Source organism: Acartia tonsa, chromosome 1, assembly GCF_053477335.1.
Source record: "Acartia tonsa isolate MP-2025a chromosome 1, ASM5347733v1, whole genome shotgun sequence".
In the NCBI taxonomy this organism is placed as follows: Eukaryota; Metazoa; Arthropoda; class Copepoda; order Calanoida; family Acartiidae; genus Acartia; species Acartia tonsa.
The window spans coordinates 15854569-15877142 of record NC_137260.1 but is presented as its reverse complement, the minus strand read 5'-3'; the positions used below and the strand labels follow the sequence as shown (position 1 = coordinate 15877142).

At 34.4% G+C, this 22574-nt stretch overlaps 2 protein-coding genes and 1 long non-coding RNA gene across 3 annotated transcripts; 1 reads left to right on the top strand and 2 right to left on the bottom strand.

Annotated features, from left to right (window-relative positions):
- Window positions 1-468: 468 nt before the first annotated feature.
- zuc (Mitochondrial cardiolipin hydrolase zuc) lies at window positions 469-6091 on the bottom strand. The gene is made up of 8 exons (XM_080153342.1): window positions 5984-6091; window positions 5339-5441; window positions 4723-4782; window positions 4447-4508; window positions 3721-3802; window positions 1674-1759; window positions 1147-1232; window positions 469-597 (listed from the first exon to the last, which is right to left on the bottom strand). The coding sequence occupies exons 1-8, from the start codon at window positions 6058-6060 to the stop codon at window positions 539-541; spliced, it is 615 nt and encodes a 204-aa protein (XP_080009468.1). The 5' UTR covers window positions 6061-6091; the 3' UTR covers window positions 469-538.
- Window positions 6060-17578, bottom strand: LOC145313753 (GTPase Era, mitochondrial). Its single transcript, XM_080153327.1, has 12 exons — window positions 17445-17578; window positions 16751-16969; window positions 15664-15771; window positions 15318-15414; window positions 10945-11038; window positions 10498-10557; window positions 9912-10077; window positions 8890-9074; window positions 8071-8150; window positions 7638-7777; window positions 6832-6910; window positions 6060-6352 (listed from the first exon to the last, which is right to left on the bottom strand). Exons 1-12 carry the CDS (start codon window positions 17496-17498, stop codon window positions 6192-6194), a joined length of 1443 nt encoding a protein of 480 aa, XP_080009453.1. The 5' UTR covers window positions 17499-17578; the 3' UTR covers window positions 6060-6191.
- Window positions 17579-20066: 2488 nt separating this feature from the next.
- On the top strand, window positions 20067-21228 carry LOC145313747 (uncharacterized). Its single transcript, XR_013877481.1, has 5 exons — window positions 20067-20323; window positions 20491-20555; window positions 20702-20783; window positions 20893-20964; window positions 21192-21228. It is a non-coding gene; the product is annotated as an uncharacterized LOC145313747 (long non-coding RNA).
- Window positions 21229-22574: the final 1346 nt, after the last annotated feature.

Genomic DNA, 22574 nt, shown 5'->3' with positions numbered 1-22574 from the left:
TATTAACTGTTATATCATAGTTACATATGTTTCCAATAACAGCCTATTGTTTTATAAATTAAGGGATAGTTCTATCAATAGTTTTAACAGAGATTTTCAGGGTATCAGATGATGGACATAAATTGACGTGGTACCCCAATGAAGATTTAAAAAATTACCCCATCTGTAGATTAAATATTGGTTGAAAAGTTTAAACGTTATAAGTAGGAACTAGAGTTCAATACAAGTACCCCATGTTTTTGAGCTAAGGAATAAGAAAACGTGGTAATAAAACTTTAGGTATAGTGTAATTTACAGCCTAATGACCCCACCCTCCCTGAGTATTTAACGAGTTAAGTAATTTCCATGAGAACACTTTTTTCTAATAACAAGTTAGTAATATTCAACAACAACAAAACAAAAAATATGCACACCCCAACCAATATTCTACAACCAAAGACATGATTTTTAAATAGAAAAAATCACTATTGAATATTGACACTCTTTTTTTATTACTTACCTAACATGATTAAAAGTCATGTAACTATCCCTTAGGTCCCTACAAGGCATGAAACTTCCATAGTTTGTTAAACTCCTGTATAAATGCTTCCACTAACTGAATTATTTTTACGCAAATGTTTACTCATATTGAAGTAGCAGCTACGCCCCTAGAGGTGGGGTGGTCAACTTATCATCTTTCAATTGTAGTTTTAAAGGGGAAAAATAAAAAAATTTCTAAGGGCGAATTCTCTTGGCAGGGTGTTGGTACCCTCCCCAAAAATGCATGTAAAGGAGAACCGTATCCGTGCAACGGTTACAGAGATCCTTTTGTACAGACAGACAGCTATTGATGGTTTTACTTTTAAGTACAAAATCAAACCACAAATAGCACCGTAAGTAAAAAACAATAAAGATATACAAAAAAAACAATACATTTTGTCTCAGAAATAATAATTTTTGTAGGAAGGAAGGGGACAATGGACTGTTAATTTACACTAGTCCCCAAAGTTTTATAACAATCTTATATTATTCGTTGGCTTAATAACTTTGGGGACTTTTATCTACAAAAGGGGTATTTTTGTGAATCATCGGTCATTGTCATATTTCTTTAGATCCTTGAATTTTTAACTGGCAAAAAGTTACTATAAACATTTAGCGTAATATCCTTGTTATGATTAGAAATAACAACATTTTCATTGTTAGCAAACACAGCACTCCCGGTCCAATTAAAAGATCCATTTATCAGCATACTAATAGTTATTCAAGATTACTTAAAGGAAGTCCGACGAAAATAAACAGCTCTAACTGAATTTGAAGCTTAATAGTTCAATTGCAAAAGAGTCATAGGCATCATAAAATGACATTTTAGGGAGTTAAAAATCTTTCAATTTTTTCAGCCCTCATTTACCTAAGTAATTTCAATATTAAATTACAACAGCTAGACCCAAAATGATGAGCCTTTTTTGGACAAAAAGTTAGAATGCGGTCTAACTTTTGTGTCTAAATGTAAAATCCTGGAGGAAAAATGAGGAAACTAATATTATATTAGTAAATTATATAAGCTGAATTGTTGTAATTTTTCCAGGTATATAAATCTTGTTTTGATTACTAGCGATTTAATAAAAACTCTAAAATGAAATTATTGACCATTGTGTCATCCCCATACCCCAGACAAACCATAAATAACTATCCTAGAATCAACAATGGCAAACTTATGATGCATGATTGAACTCTGGGCTTTTCCTCGGACCGGAATCATAGCTTCTCTTAGTCGTCCAATCTAGGGGAAAATATAAGCATTCATAATTTCTGATTAATACCTTAATGATTAAAAACAACGTTGGGCTAGACATTTACAACAGGACAAAAAAATTTAGAAAACAACTACCTATTGCAGACAACCATCCCTTTGTTTTCATGACGTTTATCTAGGAATTCTAACTGCGCATGGTGAATTTGTGATGTGTTGCGCCTAATAATGGCTAAGGCAATTCCTCTACATTATTAATGTCGCGCATCTGCGCAGTAAGTACAACTTTTAACGCATTTAAATTTGACGAAGTTTGGGCCAAAATTAGAACACAACAATCATGGTTTGCCTGACAGCCAGTAGCATCCATATTGTTTCTATCCACAATAATCCTGGTTTACCTGGCACCCAGGAGCATCCATATTGTTTCTATCCATAATAATCCTTGTTTACCTGGCACCTTGGAGTATCCATATTGTTTCTATCCACAATAATCCTGGTTTATCTGGCAGCCAGGATCATCCACAATACCATATTGTTTCTATCCACAATAATCCTGGTTTACCTGGCAGCCAGGAGCATCTATATTGTTTCTATCCACAATAATCCTGGTTTACCTGGCAGCCAGGAGCATCTATATTGTTTCTATCCACAATAATCCTGGTTTACCTGGTAGCCAGGAGCATCCATATTGTTTCTATCCACAATAATCCTGGTTTACCTGGCAGCCAGGAGCATCCATATTGTTTCTATCCACAATAATCCTTGCTTACCTGGCAGCCAAGAGCATCTATATTGTTTCTATCCACAATAATCCTGGTTTACCTGGCAGCCAGGAGCATCTATATTGTTTCTATCCACAATAATCCTGGTTTACCTGGCAGCCAGGAGCATCTATATTGTTTCTATCCACAATAATCCTGGTTTACCTGGCAGCCAGGAGCATCTATATTGTTTCTATCCACAATAATCCTGGTTTACCTGGCAGCCAGGAGCATCCATATTGTTTCTATCCACAATAATCCTGGTTTACCTGGCAGCCAGGAGCATCTATATTCACTGTGAGCTAGAATTGAATCAAGACAAAAGTAAGTGCCGAGCCCTGGGACCTATGTATGGTGAAAATAGACATAAAACTATGATGATTCCAGGTAAAACCAAAATATTTAAAAATTTCAAGTTCAATTTTCACCCCCTAGGAGATGCCGCATAATCATGACAAGAAAAGCAAATATTATTTATTTTAAATTTTGAACAACTTTGCTTTTATAAAGTTCCTCATAAAACCACTCCTGAAGGGAGTTTATAAATGGCCATTTTTATCACTTGCTTTGCAAAGGTCACGAAAATTCAGCCTAAAATAAATCATACATAGAGAGGTTTTAAGAAGGACTTCATAAAAGCAAAGTTGTTCAAAATTTAAAATAAATAATATTTGCTTTTCTTGTCATGATTATGCGGCAACTCCTAGCGGGTGAAAATTGAACTTGAAATTTTCAAATCTAATTTTCTCAAAAAGCCCCCGCTGAAATATTTTGGTTTTACCTGGAATCATCATAATTTTATGTCTTTTTTCACCATACATAGGTCCCAGGGCTCGGCACTTACTTTTGTCTTGATTCAATTCTAGCCCACAGTGTATTGTTTCTATCCATACTAATCCTTATTTACCTGGCAGCCAGGTGCATCCATATTGTTTCTATCCATACTAATCCTGCTTAACCTGGCAGCCAGGAGCATCCATATTGTTTCTATCCACAATAATCCTGGTTTACCTGGCACCCAGGAGTATCCATATTGTTTCTATCCACAATAATCCTGGTTTATCTGGCAGCCAGGATCATCCACAATACCATATTGTTTCTATCCACAATAATCCTGGTTTACCTGGCAGCCAAGAGCATCTATATTGTTTCTATCCATAATAATCCTGGTCCACCTGGCAGCCAGGAGTATCCATATTGTTTCTATCCACAATAACCCTGGTTTACCTGGCAGCCAGGAGCATCCATATTGTTTCTATCCACAATTACCCGAATCTGAACTCCACTTTTCTTCATTTTTATTAACTCACTATGAAAAAATGAAACAAAATACATTTTTTAGAGTCTTTCAAAATAAATAAAACAAGGATGACAACATCTATAAGTTACGAACAACAAAATATGTTTGATAGACAAACGGACGAAGTTAGTTACATAGCAGATGCTCAAAAAAAGTAGGCCTTCCTAATGTGATAAATAATAGAAAATCAAGAAAGCTTTTGTTTCATGACCGCCAAACGGACGGACAACCAAGTTGTATGTATGCTTTTTTGTAAAAGTGAACTTCATAAAAAAAATCAGCAGTCTATATAATAAAACAATAGAGAAATTTCGGGTATAGTCCCTTTAATAACATCGCACCTTATGGGGCGATTCTTCGTATTTTTCACAGTAGCTTTTATCCTATTTCTAGCCCCTGCGGGGGGCTCTAACCTTGCGGGGCCAATTACCTAACCCAGTGGGGCAATCACCTAACCCAATATAACCTAAAATAACCTATAATAAGCCATTTTAAAAATACGACGAATCGCCCCTTCTGGGGCGATGTTACGAAAGGGACTATTCCCGAAATTTCCATAGCGTTACGAACAGACGGACAGACATAGTGATTTATAGAGTAGCTTGAAACCATTGAAACCATATCAGGACCTTGCATACACTAAAAATCTGTACCTGGCGAATTCATGACAAGTAAAGATCATAACACAGACATCTATGCTTCGTTTAGAACTTCTAATCACAAGATGTTACATTTTGCTTATTTGTAAAATCTTTGGTGTCTTTAAAAATAAAAATATTGACTTATCTTAAACCTACCATTATTTCAATGTAAAAAAAAATAAGAGAGAGGGGGGGGAGGTTCTGTACTAGATAAATAAGGTGTGGATCATCGTTAAACCAACAGACGAAAGGATGGCGCGTAGCTTTTCTAATATAAATGTAATTCCTGAGATAATGAAGGAGTTTGGCAAGGCTTGATCCTCCGTCTATTTCCATATTTGTAGATGTCTAAATATGTTAACTTTTGCACATTTCATATGATAACTTTTATTGTTAATTTAGGCATGTTAGAATTGTCCTATCGATTTCAAATGGTGATTCCATTCAAAACATGTTGATTTTAAAATCTTTGTTGGCAAATATTAATTACAATGTAGGTAATCATAAACATTATTACCCCATATGTACCTAGATAAAAATTGAAAAGAAGCCAAAGTTTTTTAATTTACGAATAAGAAATCTAGGTTATAAATGTTTAGGTACCAGTATGATTTAAATTCTATGTCCCCTTCTTTCCTCATTGTTTTTTTTATAGAAATATAATTTGATAGTTCGTGTTGCCCTACTTTTGGACTTTGTTTAATATGTTTTCCAGTATGGCTTCGAAACCGATTTATATCCGCTGGATTAGAACCGGTTCTAAGATATACTGAAAAATAACGTATTACATCACATTACAGATTCTCTACGAATATTAAAATAATGAAAAACTTGTTTTATTCTTATAATTTTTTATTATCCGCGGAAAGCTGGACAAACTATTCGCAATTCTAAATAGACTCACTTTGAAAGATGGTTGGCTAAAATGTTTTCTGTCAAAGGTTTGTACTGAAACATCTGGAAAGAAAAGCACCTCACACGTTTCTTCTGCTTTTCTCTTCTCAAGCCTAATTATACACAAAAAGGGTGAAAAAAAACCACCAGGAATCATATGGCCGTCTGTTGCGAAATATCGCTGAACCAACTGCAACGTGAAGGTTTTTACCTAATTTATAAAAGGGCCTCCACCGTTCTTAGAGATATTACCCACCCTAGTATTTCTTTTCCTTTTCTAACTAAAAATACAAGTTTACTCTCCGCCTATTTCATCTACTGTAGATTTTAATCATGTTAAAAGCAACTAATTATCAAATAATGTTTTAACAATCATAGTTCTATTGTAGTATAGCCTAACCTAAGTGAAGATTTTTTTTCTTTGAAGCTAGAACCTTAAACACCAGTGGCGTGCGAAAGATATTAGAAAGACATTCTTTCCCTTTATTACCCCCCTCCCCCCACCACTTTTGTAAAGCGTAGTGCTTGCCTCTTTATGAAATCCAACAACCTATTCAGATGTGCTTAGCAAGGAAGCAATAACAAATTAAGGGGGTTGATTTTAGGCTATTGACTATTAATTAAAATAAATCCATCATATTATTACAAAACTTGCATTTTAGCGGCTAAATAGCCAAGAGCTGCACCTAGCACTCCTCCTGCTAGACATAATTTAACCCCATCATTCAACATTTTATTTATATCTGAAAATATTTAACAAATAAACAAATAAAATAGCTTTATTAGGTATTGTATTATTGACAAGAAATCAAATACAATATGTTAGTTAAATCATCACAAAATGAAAATTTTCATAAATAATTTCAACTCAATGTTGGATTTCTAATGGCTTCAAAGCTAAGTTTATCAGCCTCTGATTTGGCAAGTTTAGCCTCCAACTTTAGGGCGACTACAGTGTCAAAATAATCCATCAGGCTTGCCTCCATTTGGTGGGATAATAGTCGGATGGTTTCTCCATTTACACCTGAAATATGATAAAGGTATTATTAAATAAGTAGCGCATCAACTCATTTTTTTTATGAAATGAACCATTAAATAAAATAAGTCCTCATTTTCAGAGTAGCACTAAAAATAAAGAATTTTCCATAACGTGTATTTAAATAACAAGAATTAGTCGTCAAATGCGTTAGTTTAGTCTAATTCAACACATTAATTTTTTTTCCTCAAGAAACAATTTACGTGTAAGGGCGTCAAATCTATTGATTGTATTGTGGAGTAAGGGATATATTGGAAAATTTCTCATAAATTTAGCTTGCTTATATGGAACTCATTTATTGGTGAGTTCGTCATCCAGTAGGAGAGTAGGTATGGGGTAAAGGGGGTGGATGGGGGGTCTCATTATTCTAACCAGCTGCGAGCATCACTTTATTAGAGTGAATGAAAATCTGGTGCAACATCCAAGTCATAATATATCTATTGAAAAGATATATTTAGTGAACTCACCTATTAACTGTTTTGCTTCTCTGCTATTTCTAGTTTCTATTGAAACTCCAATATTTAGCATTTTCTTCTCTTCATCATACTAAAAAAATAACAACTTCTAGTTTTTAGTAAACTAACGGTTACGCCCCTAGAGGCCTCTAGTGGCATTTTAAATGTTTGTTTAAAAAAAAAATAATATGTAACATTTTTATGTTGCGTTCATGTCTCTACGTAACATTTCTATGTTGCGTTCAAGTCTCAACGTAAATTTTTTTTTTGTGATTTCTCTTAGGAGGGGAGTGGTACCCTCCCCTAAAATAGTTATAAGCTTTCCGGTACCTATGAGAAGCTACCCTGTTAAGGAGAACCCGATCGGTTAAGCGGTTAGCGAGATTCTTCGGTACAAACAAACAAACATCCTGTTACTTTATTATAAGGATAAATGGCTTAAATCATCACAAACCAAAAATTAGTAAATATATAGAAAATAGAATGAATAAGAAGCCTTAAACCTTTCTCATACCAAAACGAAGCTTCTTGCAGCCTCTTAAACATCTTTAGTACTTAACACAGACTATCAGAGGAGAATAATTTCCTGATCATTTAAGGATCTTAGGTATGGGATAAGACAATGGGCGATAAATTGACATACATTCCCAATTATGATATACCCAATTACCCCTTCTGCAGGTTAAAATGATTTGATGAAAAGTCTGAAAACAACTAATTTGGAACCAACTAATCCAAAATCAATAAAAGTACCCAAAGTTTTGAGTTAATTAATAGGATAACGTAGGAATATAACTTTGGGTACCAGTTTTATTTACCTGCCACATTTGAATAACAGGCTGTAGATTAAAAGGAACTTCTCTTTCTAAATTGTCCAGAAGTTTGCTCTTAATAATATCGACAACCGTCTGTCTAGGATCCTGGTCATGCACTATGTCGGCACTGAACCTGTGACCTCCTGGATATTAAACAAAATAATATCATTCAGAAAAATTAACAAATAAAACGGAGGTTTCCCTCAAAGTGCCTTGTCGAGGACAGAACCCGTGAATTCAGCTACAAAGATGAATTTCTTAGAATAAATAGCTTTGCTTGGAGAAATTGTATCCTCAAAAAATATCATCTCTAGTATTATTGAAATAAATCCTAAGCGACTAAATATTATATTAATAGTTTCAAGTTGGAAGGAGTATTATGTCTGATAACCCATCTAGGGCAATAAATCTATTGTCAACCCAAAAAAGCCTTTACCTGGTTTAGCATTGTTTATAATATAATTTTTCAAATCCGCAACTCCATCTCCATTCTTTGCTGATATGGTAAAAACATCTCTAAAATAAAAGTAATGTAATAATCTTTTAGTTTCTTCACATTTTTTGATAAAAAGTCTATTTAATCCTTCATTGGCTAGGTTTTAATATTGTAATTAAGAGAATTCAACAGTTTTTATCATAATTTTTCAAAACGACCATTAAAGATAAAAATACATTTTTTAATAATCTAAATATCTGTAGATTGTAGAATGGTAGTTATAATTGTCACCAATATCCTTTTAACATGCAATTGAAAATAATGAGGAGGGTTGTTTTTTTCTTAGCCCTAACCCTGCGGGTTGACATGACCATTTGGTGCCCTAAACATGCAGGGATACAACCTAACCTAATCTGTACTAAAGTAATGAGAAAAATAAAGAATTAAAAACTCCTCCAAACACCGACCTCCCCAGGCACTTTTAGGTCCAAAACTTAAAGAGTACATAAATCTATTGTACGCTGAAAATATCTTTCAGGTTCCAGGACAAACGCAGGAGTCCCAAACGTCGGAGTGGACAAACGCAGGAGTGTTGAAATATTGATTTAATTAAGTATTTCTATACAGATTAAGTTAGGTTAGGATATGAATGTACAAATAAGCCCCCCGCAGGGGTTAGGCATTTAAAAAACCTATAAGATGGTCTAAAATAGGTTAGGTTTAGTTTTCACTCCTGCGTTTGTCCACTCCGACGTTTGTCATAGGACCATCTTTCATTGTTCAACAGGCACTTTGAGGTAAACTGACGTTGTTTCTGACCTGAATCCTGGCCAACCCAGCAGTCCTTTAGTCAACTCTGCGGCTCTCACGTCAACAACTGGACCTCTGGCAGCTTCTTCAAAAATTGCTTGAAAGTTTTTATCCTTGAGGTCTTCTTTAGTTTCCTCTTTACCCTCATACTTAGCTTGACGTTTTATTCTTTTCAAGTAGGATTCTACATTCCACTATAAAAATTAAGGTAAAATTAAATGAAATCTGTAGTATAAAAGCTAGTTTTTAAACTGCACTAGCAAAGACGATTTAAATGTTAGGAGTGTATAGTAATTCTGCACAAGATTAATTTTTTCCCCTGCTCCAAAGGGTAAGGGTGAGGGTTAAGAAACCGTAGATATAGGCCTTGATGGATTGAACAAAAAAAAATAAACCCAATTGAAAAAATGTTGTCAGTCTTAAGATATTTTTAAAAGTTAATTTTTTTTATTGGGGTATTAGTCTGAAGATCGTTAAAAGTAAACTTTTTTATTGATACCTACCTATTTTTTTTTAAATTCTAAATTATTTTCATTGAATTTTGTACCTATTCTTACACTTTAAAAACCAATTATAAAATCATTTTTAGGTTTATTTTTGGTAGCTTGTTATTGCTGCGCCACTTTGGATTATCCTTTTACTAAAGTAACAGGATGTTTGTTTGTGTGTCTGTGTATCTGTACCGAAGGATCTCGCTAACCGCTGAACCGATCAAGTTCTCCTTAACAGGGTAGATTCTCAAGTGTCCTGGAAAGGTTTATTACTATTTTTGGGAAGGGTACCACCACCCTCCCTAGAGAAATCACAATAAAATAAAAAAATTGAAATATTCCTGCCGCATAGTGTCGCTAGCGTATGAATGTCTCTACGTAGCGTAGTAGCGCTGCGTAGAGACATGAATTTAACAGCTGATTGACCATGACCATAGACAAATTATTTCTCAAATTAGATATTTAAAATAAAAAAAATTTAAATGCCACTAGAGGCCTCTAGGGGCGTAGTCGCTAGTTCATTTATAAAGTAAGTCCGACCTTTGGTTCATGTCTGTTTATTTGGACAGAGCTCTTGCGACCATCATCCAGCCGGTTGCAGGTCAACTTGCATATCAGGTCAAATATTCTTCGCTTGGTTGATAGGATGTCAATCTTGTTGAGTACCAGGATACTTGGAACTCTGTGCTGATACTTACATAGTAACCTAGACAAGTGTAATTGCATTATATATAAGTAAAAAGGAATCTTAAGGGATAAGACAATGAACATTAGATTTATGTACATGCCGGTGATGATTAAAATTAATAGGCGAAAAGTATGGAACAACAAATCAAAGATTAAAATTAAGTTTTTAAGTCAACTATCAAGATAACGTGTAAAAAAATGTGGATACCAGTGTAATTTACAGTCCAATGTCCCCTTCCACTCTGAAAGATACAAAGCGATTTAAGCTACGGCATTTTTCCAATCAATGCGAGAAAAGTAATTTAAAAGAATCGTAAATAAAATAACTCACAAACATGGTTGCTGTATAATAGTAAACTGTTCTTTTAAAAAAAATAAAATCATAATAATATTCTAAACTTCCTACCTATGATTTGACATATCTTTAAAAATTTTTTACCTTAATATTTTTGGGTCTATTGCTTCTCTGACAAATCTATTGGAAACGTCATGCAAAACTGCAGATTAAGATAGCACATTTTGTAAAATTTATATTTAAACAAGCCTAAGGATGACAACATTCATAAGTAGCGAAGCACAAAAAAATCATGGATTGAAAAAAGGCATATTGAGTAGGTAATAGAGCAGATGTTTAGTTACAAAAAAAATGGGATGGAAAAGAAATAAGGGGTAGCCAATTTTTAAGATAACAATTATTGGTCTAAAAGTTTGGACACTAGGTACCTGAACCAACCATTCACAATTTCATAAAAGTACCATGCTGTTTGTGCCAACGAATAAAAAAACGTTTAAATGAACTTTGGGTACAAGTGTTATTACAGTCTAATGTCCCCTCCATCCCTTATTATATTCATAATAGTTTACAAAATGATGAAAAATCTTTCCTACTAAAAGATGTGCTTCAACACAAGAGATTTCTGGATCCACATACAAAGATTTCTCAAGCTTAAATTTCTTAACTTCTTCCAGGCTTACCACACCTGTGCCAGATCATTCTTGTTAAATAAACAATAAACATGCTTTGTAATTAATCTTTAATGATCTTATATATAAAGTAGTAAGCTTTTTTTGTCTGTAGCGAAGGATCTCGCTAACCGCTGAACCGATATGGTCCTCCTTTACAGCGAAGCTACCTATAGGTTTCTTGATGGTTTTAGGCTATTCTATTTTTATAAAAAGTCTGGATAAGTATGGTTTAAGGCTATTTTTCTGCCCTTCCATATTTCCTCGAATATGAAGCTCCTAGATGCTAGGGGCGCAGTCGCTAGTGATCTTACAAAGCATTGGTATAAGATAAAAAACAACAATGTGATTTCAGTCAGAAGACAATGGCCGATAATTTTATGTACAAATAATACCCAATAATATACAAAATAACCCCTTTCTGTAGATTACAATTAGCGGTTGAAACGTTTGGACACTCAACTTATTGAAGCAACTAATCAAAATTCAAATAAAGTCCCCAAAGTTGTTAAGCCAACGAAAAAGAAAACGCTAATATAAAACTTTTGGGACTAGTGTAATAAACAGCCCAATATCTCCCTTCCTAATTATGAATTTAAAAAACTAGAGTAAAATATTATCTGGTAAATATTATTTTTTTACAATTTGCTGTAAAATGTATCAAGGTTCATTCAACCAATGAAGATAGCAAGCATTAAAACCCTCCCTCTCTCTATTTTTGAAAAAAATTGCTACAGGGCTACCCAGCACCCAATACAGAATATGCCTAAACTAACCAACAATAACAATCAAACAAACGATTATCTACTCCCCCACCGCGCCCCTTCTATTTTCAATTTATTTTAAATAATTGGGATGGGAGACCAGTTACGTGCACGCCGTCCATCCTGCACCGTGCATCAATGATCCTAGGAGCTACACCAGAAGAGTCCTACTGTGCTGGAAAGGTCCTAGGGTAGATGCCAGACTGAATTCTGGTCACTTCCCCCAGTTCAGGGGGTTTGGGTGGGGCTAACAATCCTTCCCTAGAAAAAACCTGCTCACGTTCAATCTGCAATTTAACTTTGGGCTCGGGAACGAAGTAGAGGTTGGAAACAACAATATGATGTTTGGCTGGGAAACCGCTAAAGGACCAGTCAGGCGGATGATTCTGAATTCCCGCAGACCAGCAAAAATTTGCACCTGGAATGTTCGGACAATGTTTCAGTCAGGCCAGACAGAAAACATTTGCCGAGAAATGCTTAAAGCCAAGGTTGATATCCTGGCTATCACCGAATCAAGGTGGACAAATAATGGAGAGTTTAAACATCATTCTGGCTTGAAAATTCTTTACTCAGGCCATATGAATGAGGATCTAGGACATAACCAAGGGGTGGCTCTTATGCTGACCAAGCAAGCAGAGCAGGCCATGATCAGTTGGCAACCCCATGGTCCAAGAATCATGGAGGCTTACTTCAAATCCTCAGATAAAAACATCAATCTGAGAATAATAGTAGCATATGCTCCTACAGAACAAGCAGATACAGAGGTCAAAAACGAATTTTATGACCAGCTTGACTCTGTATTTAAGAATGGTCATAAAGAAAAGGACCTGACCATGCTCCTAGGAGATTTCAATGCTCAAGTGGGGAGTAATAATGAGAATTTAGAAGAAGTCATGGGCAGATATGGCCTAGGCTTAAGTAATGGCAAGGAAAATGACAATGGTGATAGACTTGTAAGTTTTTGTACTGAAAACAAACTTGTCATTGGTGGAACCATCTTTAAACACAAGAAGATTCATACTGCCACCTGGAGATCACCAGATCAAAGAACCTTTAATCAGATAGATCACATCTGTATATCTAGACGTTTTAAAGGTTCTCTCCTTGATGTCAGGGTTGAAAGAGGACCTGATGTTAATTCAGACCATTATCTTCTATCTTCTAAAGTTCGGCTTAGATTTAAAAAGCAGGACACAAAGCCTAACCCCAGGAAAAAGTATAATTTAACAACCCTTCAAAACTCTGAAAAGCTACAAGAGTTTAAGCTCACTCTAAAGAACAGATTTGAGTTGTTGACTCTTCAAGAGGATGATGGAGTTGAAGATATTTGGCAAGGTATCAAAAAAGTTTATAATGATACTAGCCAAGAAAAATTAGGTTTCAAAAAGGCTAACCAAAAGCCGTGGATCACTCAAAGATCCATTGATCTCATGGATCAAAGAAGAGAGGTAAGACAAAAGACACTCTTCAGGAACTCTCCAGAAGATAAAGACCTGTATAAGATGCTCAGCAGGGAAATCCAAAGAAGTGTCAGAATTGACAAAAAAGAACACTTGGAAAACCTTGCTATGCAAGCAGAAAATGCTGCTAATCAAAATAGAATGAAAGATGTCTATGAGATTACTAAGAGCATTGCAGGTAAAGTACACAAATCAGGATCACACATCAGGGACAAGGATGGTTCACTCCTTAAAACTGATGAAGATATTCTAAATAGATGGGCAGAGCACTTCACTGAACTGCTGAATCTTCCAGTTCCAGAGGAAGAAACTGAGATTCCACCCTCAGATGCACTTGACATTGACTGTCGAGCGCCAAATCTATTGGAAATCAAGGAGGCCATTAAAAGTTTGAAAAATAACAAGGCCGCTGGACCTGATAACATCCCAGCTGAGGTCATAAAAGCAGACCTAGATACATCTGCTGAGGCATTCCTACCTCTGATCACAAAGATATGGAATGATGAGTTATGCCCAGAGGACTGGAAGAATGGACATATCTCAATACTAGCCAAAAAAGGAGACTTGACCCAATGTGGAAACTACAGAGGGATAATGCTCCTTTCAGTACCTGGCCGTATCCTTAGTAAGATTCTTCTTAATAGAATAAAGAAGAAGGTTAATGAAAAGCTAAGACCTAATCAGGCTGGATTTAGACCAAACCGTTCCACTATTGATCAGATAACCTCTCTAAGAATCATCATAGAGCAATCCAAGGAATGGAACTCTGAGCTTTTTGTAAACTTCATTGACTACAAAAAAGCATTTGATTCTTTAGACAGAAGATCTCTCTGGAAAATCTGCCGACACTATGGCATTCCAGAAAAGATAATCAATATCATTAAAGCTATCTATCATAAAGGAGGTGGAAATGTAATGTATAAAGGTAAACTATCAACCTTTTTTGAGATTGTAACAGGCGTCAGACAAGGATGCCTTCTTTCTCCCTTCCTTTTCCTCCTTGCCATTGACTGGATCATGAAGAACTGTGAAAGTAATGATGGCATTCGCTGGGAGCTATTTGGCAATCCCAAATATTTAGGAGATCTGGACTTTGCTGATGATATCGCTTTGTTAACAAGCAATAGAAGTCAAATGCAAAGAAGGACTAACAGGATAGCTGAAACCTCCAAGAAAATTGGACTAGAAATAAATGTTCCTAAAACCAAAATACTCAGATTAAATGCAAATTCCCAAGAACCAATTACTATTGGAGACCAAATTCTTGAGGATGTAAATTGTTTTGAGTATCTTGGAAGTAAAATTGATGAAGCTGGAGGCACTTTAACAGATGTTAAAGCTAGAATTAACAAATCTAGGACAGCCTTTGCCAGCCTGAACAAAATTTGGAATTCCAACAACATCTCCATAAAGACCAAGTTAAGACTGTTCAAGTCAAATGTTCTCTCTGTTTTGCTGTATGGGGCTGAAACTTGGTTCCTAAACACAGCAGTGGTCTCCAAGCTACAGACATATGTCAATAAATGTCTAAGGAGAATCCACAAGATCTTTTGGCCAAATAAGATCACAAATGCTGAGCTTCTAGAGCGCAGTGATATGTCAGACATTAAACTGACAATAAAACAGAGAAAATGGAGATGGCTGGGGCACACTCTAAGGAAAGGGCATGATGATGTAACCAATCAAGCCTTGACCTGGAACCCCCACGTAGGAAAGAGGAAACCAGGTAGACCAAAAACAACCTGGAGGAGGGAACTCTTAAGTGAACTGAAAGAAAAGAAAATTCCATCTTTCAGCAATGCCTCAAAACGTGCCCAAAAAAAGGAAGATTGGAGAACCATTGTGCATGGCCTACGTTCTGCCGAGAACTAAAAGGCAATGATGATGATGAAGCAAATTGGAGAACACTACCAAAAAATATTATTTGCCTTATAGAAATAAATAAATACCTACCTAGATATTTCTTAATTGCAGATAACTTACATATTTTTGACTGACCAAAATAATGAAGCTAAAATTAATTTTCTTCAGAAAAAATATCTTCCATTTGAAATATTTGTCAAGAATGATGCCTGGTGTGTCTAGGAAAACAATCTGTGTGTCATCTTCTGTATAAATAGCTCGGGATCTTCTACGAGTGGTTTGAGATTTGCAGGAATACGGGCACACCTTGTTAATACAAACAATTGAAATTGGTGGCTACCAGTATCCGAAGGGAAAAAAGCTAAGGATGATCAATAAAATAGCTAGTTTTATACATCCCAAGTGAAATAATTGAAATAAAATTACCTTTTGTATATTAAAATTATTGGTTAAAAAAAATACTTCGCCCCTCCCATTATTTTCAATTTTATGAAAAAATAGAGGGGAGTTCTGTGCTCGAAAAACCATTTGAGAGAAATAACTTAATAAACTTACCTCTTTACCAACAAACTTATTAATAAGAGTGCTTTTCCCGCTATTTGGAATCCCTAGGATTGCCACGTTCAATACTTTTCCATTTCTCTTAGATCTTCTGTCATTCACCTTAATCAAAACATTTTTTAAAAACTGGAATAACTGCAGTGTTGTGGATCCAGATCCGCAAGGATCCGCATTATTTTGAGTCCAAGGATCCGGATCCTGGGGTATAAATTTATGGAAAAATCTACCTAAATTTTTATAAAAATAGTCACTTACAAATTTTGAAAATCAGACATTCTCGTGATGAGAGCCAATCTTTAAGGTTTAGGTTCAGACTTGAAAATTAAAAGTATTTTTGACTTCGAGATTAAAGAATAAATATTTTTTGAAAAATTTGGTGATTTCATTTTTAATGTCAAGGATCAGGATCCGCACTGACCAAATTTGGAGGATCCGGATCCGCATACAATCGATGCAGATCCGCAACACTGGGAATAAGTATAAAACATTGGTATCATATATTGATAGCTACTATATGACGCATGTTATGTCTGTCCGTCGAAAATGTTGATATTTTTTGGATTGTGTGTCTTGTTTTGAAAATATGTTTTGGGCAGGAGGAATGCCTTAACACAAAACAGGCGCAACTCATTACCATGCACAGTTAGGACTTCTCAGACAAAGATAGTATAATCAAAGAGTTGGTTGTCTGATGGGTGTTACTTAACCTAAAACCCCGGGTGTTTGGACAGAAAAAGATACATTTGGCTCCCCTTAGTCATCCTGGGTTGTTGGACCTGGCGTTTGAGTGTCACGGACAGCATGCCCGCCCGTATGAGGTAATTGAATAATGTATAGAATTTATATTTCAGATGGCTTCGATCCGCTAGATTATCAACGGTTTTTCGGCCATCGGATTCTGAAGAATGATGTATCGATTCCGAATACTATTATAGATAATCTTCCACGCATATTAAAATAAAAACAGTTCAGTTGTTCCGACTAAACTCAAGCAAACTAAACTGATGTAATCTTTAAAATTTTCATTTTACTATCCACGGAGAGCTGTCTGTAATATAATGCGATAAATAACTATTCTTACCCTTTGTTGATGAAATGTTGGGTTCAAACTAGGATTATCACATTCTTTTATATTAGCAAATGGATCTGAATAATATTGTTTGTCCAACAGCTGACTAGACACATGTAATTTACAGTTCCCAATATTGCAGTTGCTTCTAAACTTTGTAAGGATGTGTTCTTGTTTTGTTGATAAACATGAGAATGTGGATAATTGTAGTGACTGCCGTGGAACTAAAACCTATAACAATCGATGTAGTATTACTTAGAGGTTGCAGAAAATTTTCATTTACTCTGATAAAGTGATGATTGTAGCTGGCAAAAATAACGATACCCCCTTTGTTTATTTACGGTTTTCCTATTGTCTGATCTAGAGAGTATGTATCTAGATTTTATCTATTATTTACAATTACAAATGATGACGGTAAACTATTGTTCACTATTAACTAATAATGAAAGTATAATAAATATGCCTAGATCCCTAATCTATTCCATAGAAAAGACATCTTTTTTTTATGTCATACATTTTATTAAGTCAGCTTTAAATAGATGCAAACATGGACATCACGTGACTTAATGGTCAGTTCGTCCACCCAGTACGAGGGGGTAAAGGGGGGTGATCGATGGGGGTCTTTATTTTAGCCAGATACAAGTTCCACTTTATTAAAGTACATAAAAATCTGGTGTTAGATCAAAGTAGTAATGGATCCATTTACCTGCAAAAATACACTTCTCAGCATTTTAATATAAATCTGTAAAATTGGGTACATTTAACAATCATATACCATTAATATATATTTCATAAGACTAGCGACTATACATTATACATTTATTAAAAACTAAATACAGTAATTCAGGAAAACTACTAATTAAATAGTATGCCTAATGTGATGATTATAATTTAGGATCTAATCCAGTTCACGGTAAATGTTCCTGGGATTGATTATCTAAAAAAATCTAAGATTTGTAAAGGCTGCTAGTGGCCAATTGGCTGAATGCACATGTTATACCCGCACAGGAAGCCCTATAAATAATCTGGAATAGCCAAGATCCAATGATCCACAGGAAAATCTTGGCTGAAGAAGGCACGCATAAATAAGCTTTTTCCGCGCATTTATGTGCGCTTCGAGATAACTGTTCATTATAGAGAAATAGTAGTTTCCGATTATTTGTACACTTTCTTTTATTTGTTAAAATTATGTGCAAACATAATAAATACGTTAATCCGTTTAGCCACTGGAAGCCTTTAAAGTTCATAGATTTTTGAAGATACTGCGAACATTTTACCGTGAACAGAGCTGGATCTTTAAATTATTTTAGTGGTGAGCCAGATCGGGGTGAGCCAACTGTCCACCAATGAGAGCACAGCATTTTATGAAATGCCGCGCTGTGATTGGCTGAAATTCGGCTCACCCGATCTGGCTCACCACTAAAATGATTTAAAGATCCAGCTCAGCACTATATCCATAATCTAAAATTATCTTTCATAATACAATTAAAGTATTTCTAGCTAAGCAATTAAAAAGTAATAAAAGGGTAAATATTGACTAGAAAAAATATATGTTTGGAGCAATTTCAAGTATTTATTAGCATTAAATCCTAAAAATATTGCTAAATATATCTTATATTATTGCATATCAATTACAGAAGGTAAAGCCTTTAATTTAAGTATTTTAAATTTAATTTACATGATTGGCTTACATTATTTTACGTTAAAACATTAAATGATATGTACTAAGAATACAGGAATTTCAAGGATACGAAAGCCGAAGAAAATTTTTGAACAATAACAAAAATTTGCATTACATCATGATTCAAAATATATTTTGCTTTACAATTTGTTACTTATTATATTCGGAATAATAATATTTTAATGTGATGTATCCTGTTATTCCTTTACTAGTAAAATAGAAGAATAAAATATTTAACAAAAGTATTAAATTATACAATAAAAAAAAATTTGGTCCCTTATTTAAAAATTTTCTAAGGGGGGGGGGAAGTTCTGACACATTTGCGTAAACAGTGAGTATAGGCTTTATCTTTGGACTGAGAAGATAGGTTATTAGGGATAAAATCATTCTTATATGATGAATTTCCCCCAGATTTAAGATTTTTTTAATAGGCCTCCAGGTTCCGGAGCTCCAGGTCTCCAGGTGGTCTCTGTACAGGTAAAAATGAAAAAAAAAATTTTTTTTAAAGAGTGAGATGTCAGCTTATGAGACAAAATATGTATGTTTTTTCTTCAAATATGTGAATAACAATCAAAAAAAAGGATATTTTGTTTTATAAGTTAATCTCTAACTCTTCAAAAAAAAATATTATTTTTAATTTTTACCTGTACAGAGACTACCTGGAGGCCTGGAGCTCCGGAACCTGGAGGCCTATCCAAAAAATCTTAAATCTGGGGGAAATTCATCATATAAGAATGATTTTATCCCTAATAACCTATCTTCTCAGTCCAAAGATAAAGCCTATACTCACTGTTTACGCAAATGTGTCAGAACTTCCCCCCCTTTAAATATCCCCCACTATTCTAACTTTAACACTACAATTTTAAAGCATTTGCATACAATTCACATTGGTAATTTATAACTAGGTACCTTGGCCCAACATACAAGACAAAATCATAAGGGATTGTACCTCCTTTAATAAACTCACAGGGGTGTATATTTAAGTGTATATTTTACATAGGATCCCCTGCTCAGGGGGGGGGGGGGAATAAAAAATAAGTGGTTGGAGGGAAAAAAATGTAAAAATTAAGAAAACTGAAAACATTTTTTCCATTTCCCCCCCTCCCCTCCTTGGTGAAAAAAAACTTTTAAAAATGTGTGGTAGGAGGGATAAAATAAAAAAAATATAGAGTTCTTTAAATATTTTTCCATTTTCCCCCTACTTGGTGAGAAAAAACTAGGGGGGGAGAAGAAAAATAAAAAATTTTGTAGCAGGGGAAAAAAATAAATCTTGTGCAGAATATACACCCCTGTAAATTCAGGAATTATCTGTCTTGGAGCTACCTTGTACCCAATATGAAATGACCTAAACTAACGTAGAGATACAACCAGAAAAACTAACCCCCCTACCCTTATTTTCAATTTCTTTCAATAAAAAGGGCGGGGGTGGGATTCTGTGCGCAATTAGTCACTTTGAGGGGAAACTGCCTATTCCCTATAAAGAACAATCCAGTAGTTGTTGATTTGACAGATAGACAAACATCATTCTACTTTGTATTTGAGAAATTTTATACTGATTATATTCACAATAAAATGCATAAATACTATCACAGTTAATCACCACAAAGAAAAATCCACCAGTACAGAAAATTTTACAGATTTTCTGTCAAATGTCCAACTGATGCTGTTTTAGGTGTGGAGAAAATTACCTGCTACCTCCAACTTTTGAAACAACTCCAGAAGATGGATCCAGAATTAGTAAAGTACATGTTTTTATCGTTTGAAATTCATAATTAGCTAGAAAAGACAATAATGGCTACTAATTTCAGACTTTAAAGACATTACCTGGATTCCGTGAACTTGCCGGCATATATCCTCCCGCTGTGGATAGCAAAGAGGAGCTGCTTAGCCAGGCCACGGAAGTTGTAAGTATTTATTTCATATTATGTAAATATTTAAAAAGAAAAAGTAATTTTAGCATTAAAGCAGGACCAAAATGGTCATAACTCAATTTCAATATTTGTTTAAAATCATTGTTAAAAAAGTTTACTTTATAAAAAACAGAAAATTGAAAAGATTATATTGTATTTAGAAAATGAAGTTTTCCTGTTACCTGTAACATTTGAGCCCTTAGAGGACATTTAAAGGAATTCTGAGGTTTGTTTGATTATTATACATTTTTTGTTAATTTATGTATTATCAAAATTGCCGTTAATATGCAATATAAAAAAGATTCAAGATATTTCAAAAAATAGAAAGACAATTAAAAGTTATAGTTAATAAAGAATATATAAATCTTTTAGTTGTACCTGATTGTATCTGGAATCATCTTGTTCTATCTGTATACCTGCAAAAGCCCGAAAACAATAGTGGTTTTTGAGTAAGGTACAATGATTATTTAATATTGAATGAAAATTTATCATTTTAAAGATTTTTGAAAAAGAAAGAAAATAATGTTGTTTTTTTTTACTTACCAAGTTTATTTCCTTTTAAGATTTAAAAGTTCAACTTGCAAAGTGTGATGATGAAAAAGCTCCTATTTAAGAAATCTGCAATCCCTGACTAGGTAAAAGTCATTATATTTGTATTTAATTTATAAAATTTGCTAGTAAACTCCGGGTTATATTTTGTAGCACCATAATTCATTGTGTTTTTTGTAGCACCATATTTTCATATATTTAAAACATTTATAATTTGCAATTAAAAGAATATCTTTTTTATGGAATGATCTTTAAACTTGCTACCAAATGCATAAACTTTCAAGAAAATTAATCTTGTTATTTTTCTTTGCAGTTTATTGATCAAGTCCTGGCAAGCCAATCAGCTAAGCTAACGTATATCAAATACCTGAGTGTATTCTTTTTTCTACCAATTGTTCAATGCCTATTGCAGAAGACTATGGTAAAGCTTCCTGGTAAAGATAAGAAGAGAATATCAACATCAGACTGAGACTGTATCTAATGACTGAAAGTGGATTGTATCTGAGGTATAAGATTAATCCTTCCCTGGAAATCAGATGTCCTATACCTCGTCCCTGGAATAAAGGAAGCAACAACCTGGACATTTGACATTTTCTCAATATAACATATTATACAATAAAATTAAATAAGTTTTGTAAAATTAATAATAATAATCAAAATACTGAATTAAGGGGAAATAAGCAATGCAATAATAATTTGTTTCATAACATAAAAAAAGCATGTTAAAATAAATATAAAATGAAAGGGCTGGGTGTATATTTTATTATTTTAAAAAAACAAAAATCTCTCCTTTGCAATAGTTAAATAAATATTAATCTAAGGGGGGGGGGGAAGTTTTGCCACTTTCGCTTACTCCGTGATTATTGGGCTAGGTATTTAAGTTAGACTATAGGTTATTTGGGATAAAAGTTTACTTTTGGGTAGTAGCTCACGTATTTTTAATCATTTTTTGGATAACCCCACCCCCTAGCCCCTCGGGGCTCAAAAACCCCCTAAAAATGAACCTAACCTTAATTTTCTCAGGAACAATTTGACCAATAGAGATGATTTTTTAAACTTAAGCTTTTATGCTTATAAACTAACTTTTAGTTTAGAAGTCACCCCCCTGCCGCCAACCCCTAGCCCTCCGGGGCACCAAAAAAACCCTAAAAATGAACCTAACCTTAATTTTCTCAGGAAACATTTGACCAATAGAGATGATTTTTTAAACTTAAGCTTTTATGCTTATAAACTAACTTTTAGTTTAGAAGTCACCCCCATGCCGCAAACCCCTAGCCCTCCGGGGCTCCAAAAAACCCCTAAAAATGAACCTAACCTTAATTTTCTCAGGAAACATTTGACCAATAGAGATGATTTTTTAAACTTAAGCTTTTATGCTTATAAACTAAATTTTAGTTTAGAAGTCACCCCCCTGCCGCCAACCCCTAGCCCTCCGGGGCTCCAAAAAACCCTAAAAATGAACCTAATCTTAATTTTCTCAGGAACCACTTGACTAATAGAGATGATTTCTTAAACTTAGGCTTTTATGATTATAAACTAACTTTAAGTTTAAAAGTCCCCCCTGCCGCCAACATCTAGCCCCCCGGGGCTCAAAAAAAACCCTAAAATGAACCTAACCTTAATTAAAATTTCTTATTTGAAGAGTTAGAGGTACACAAAATATGCATCTTTTTGGATGTTATTGACATATCTGCTT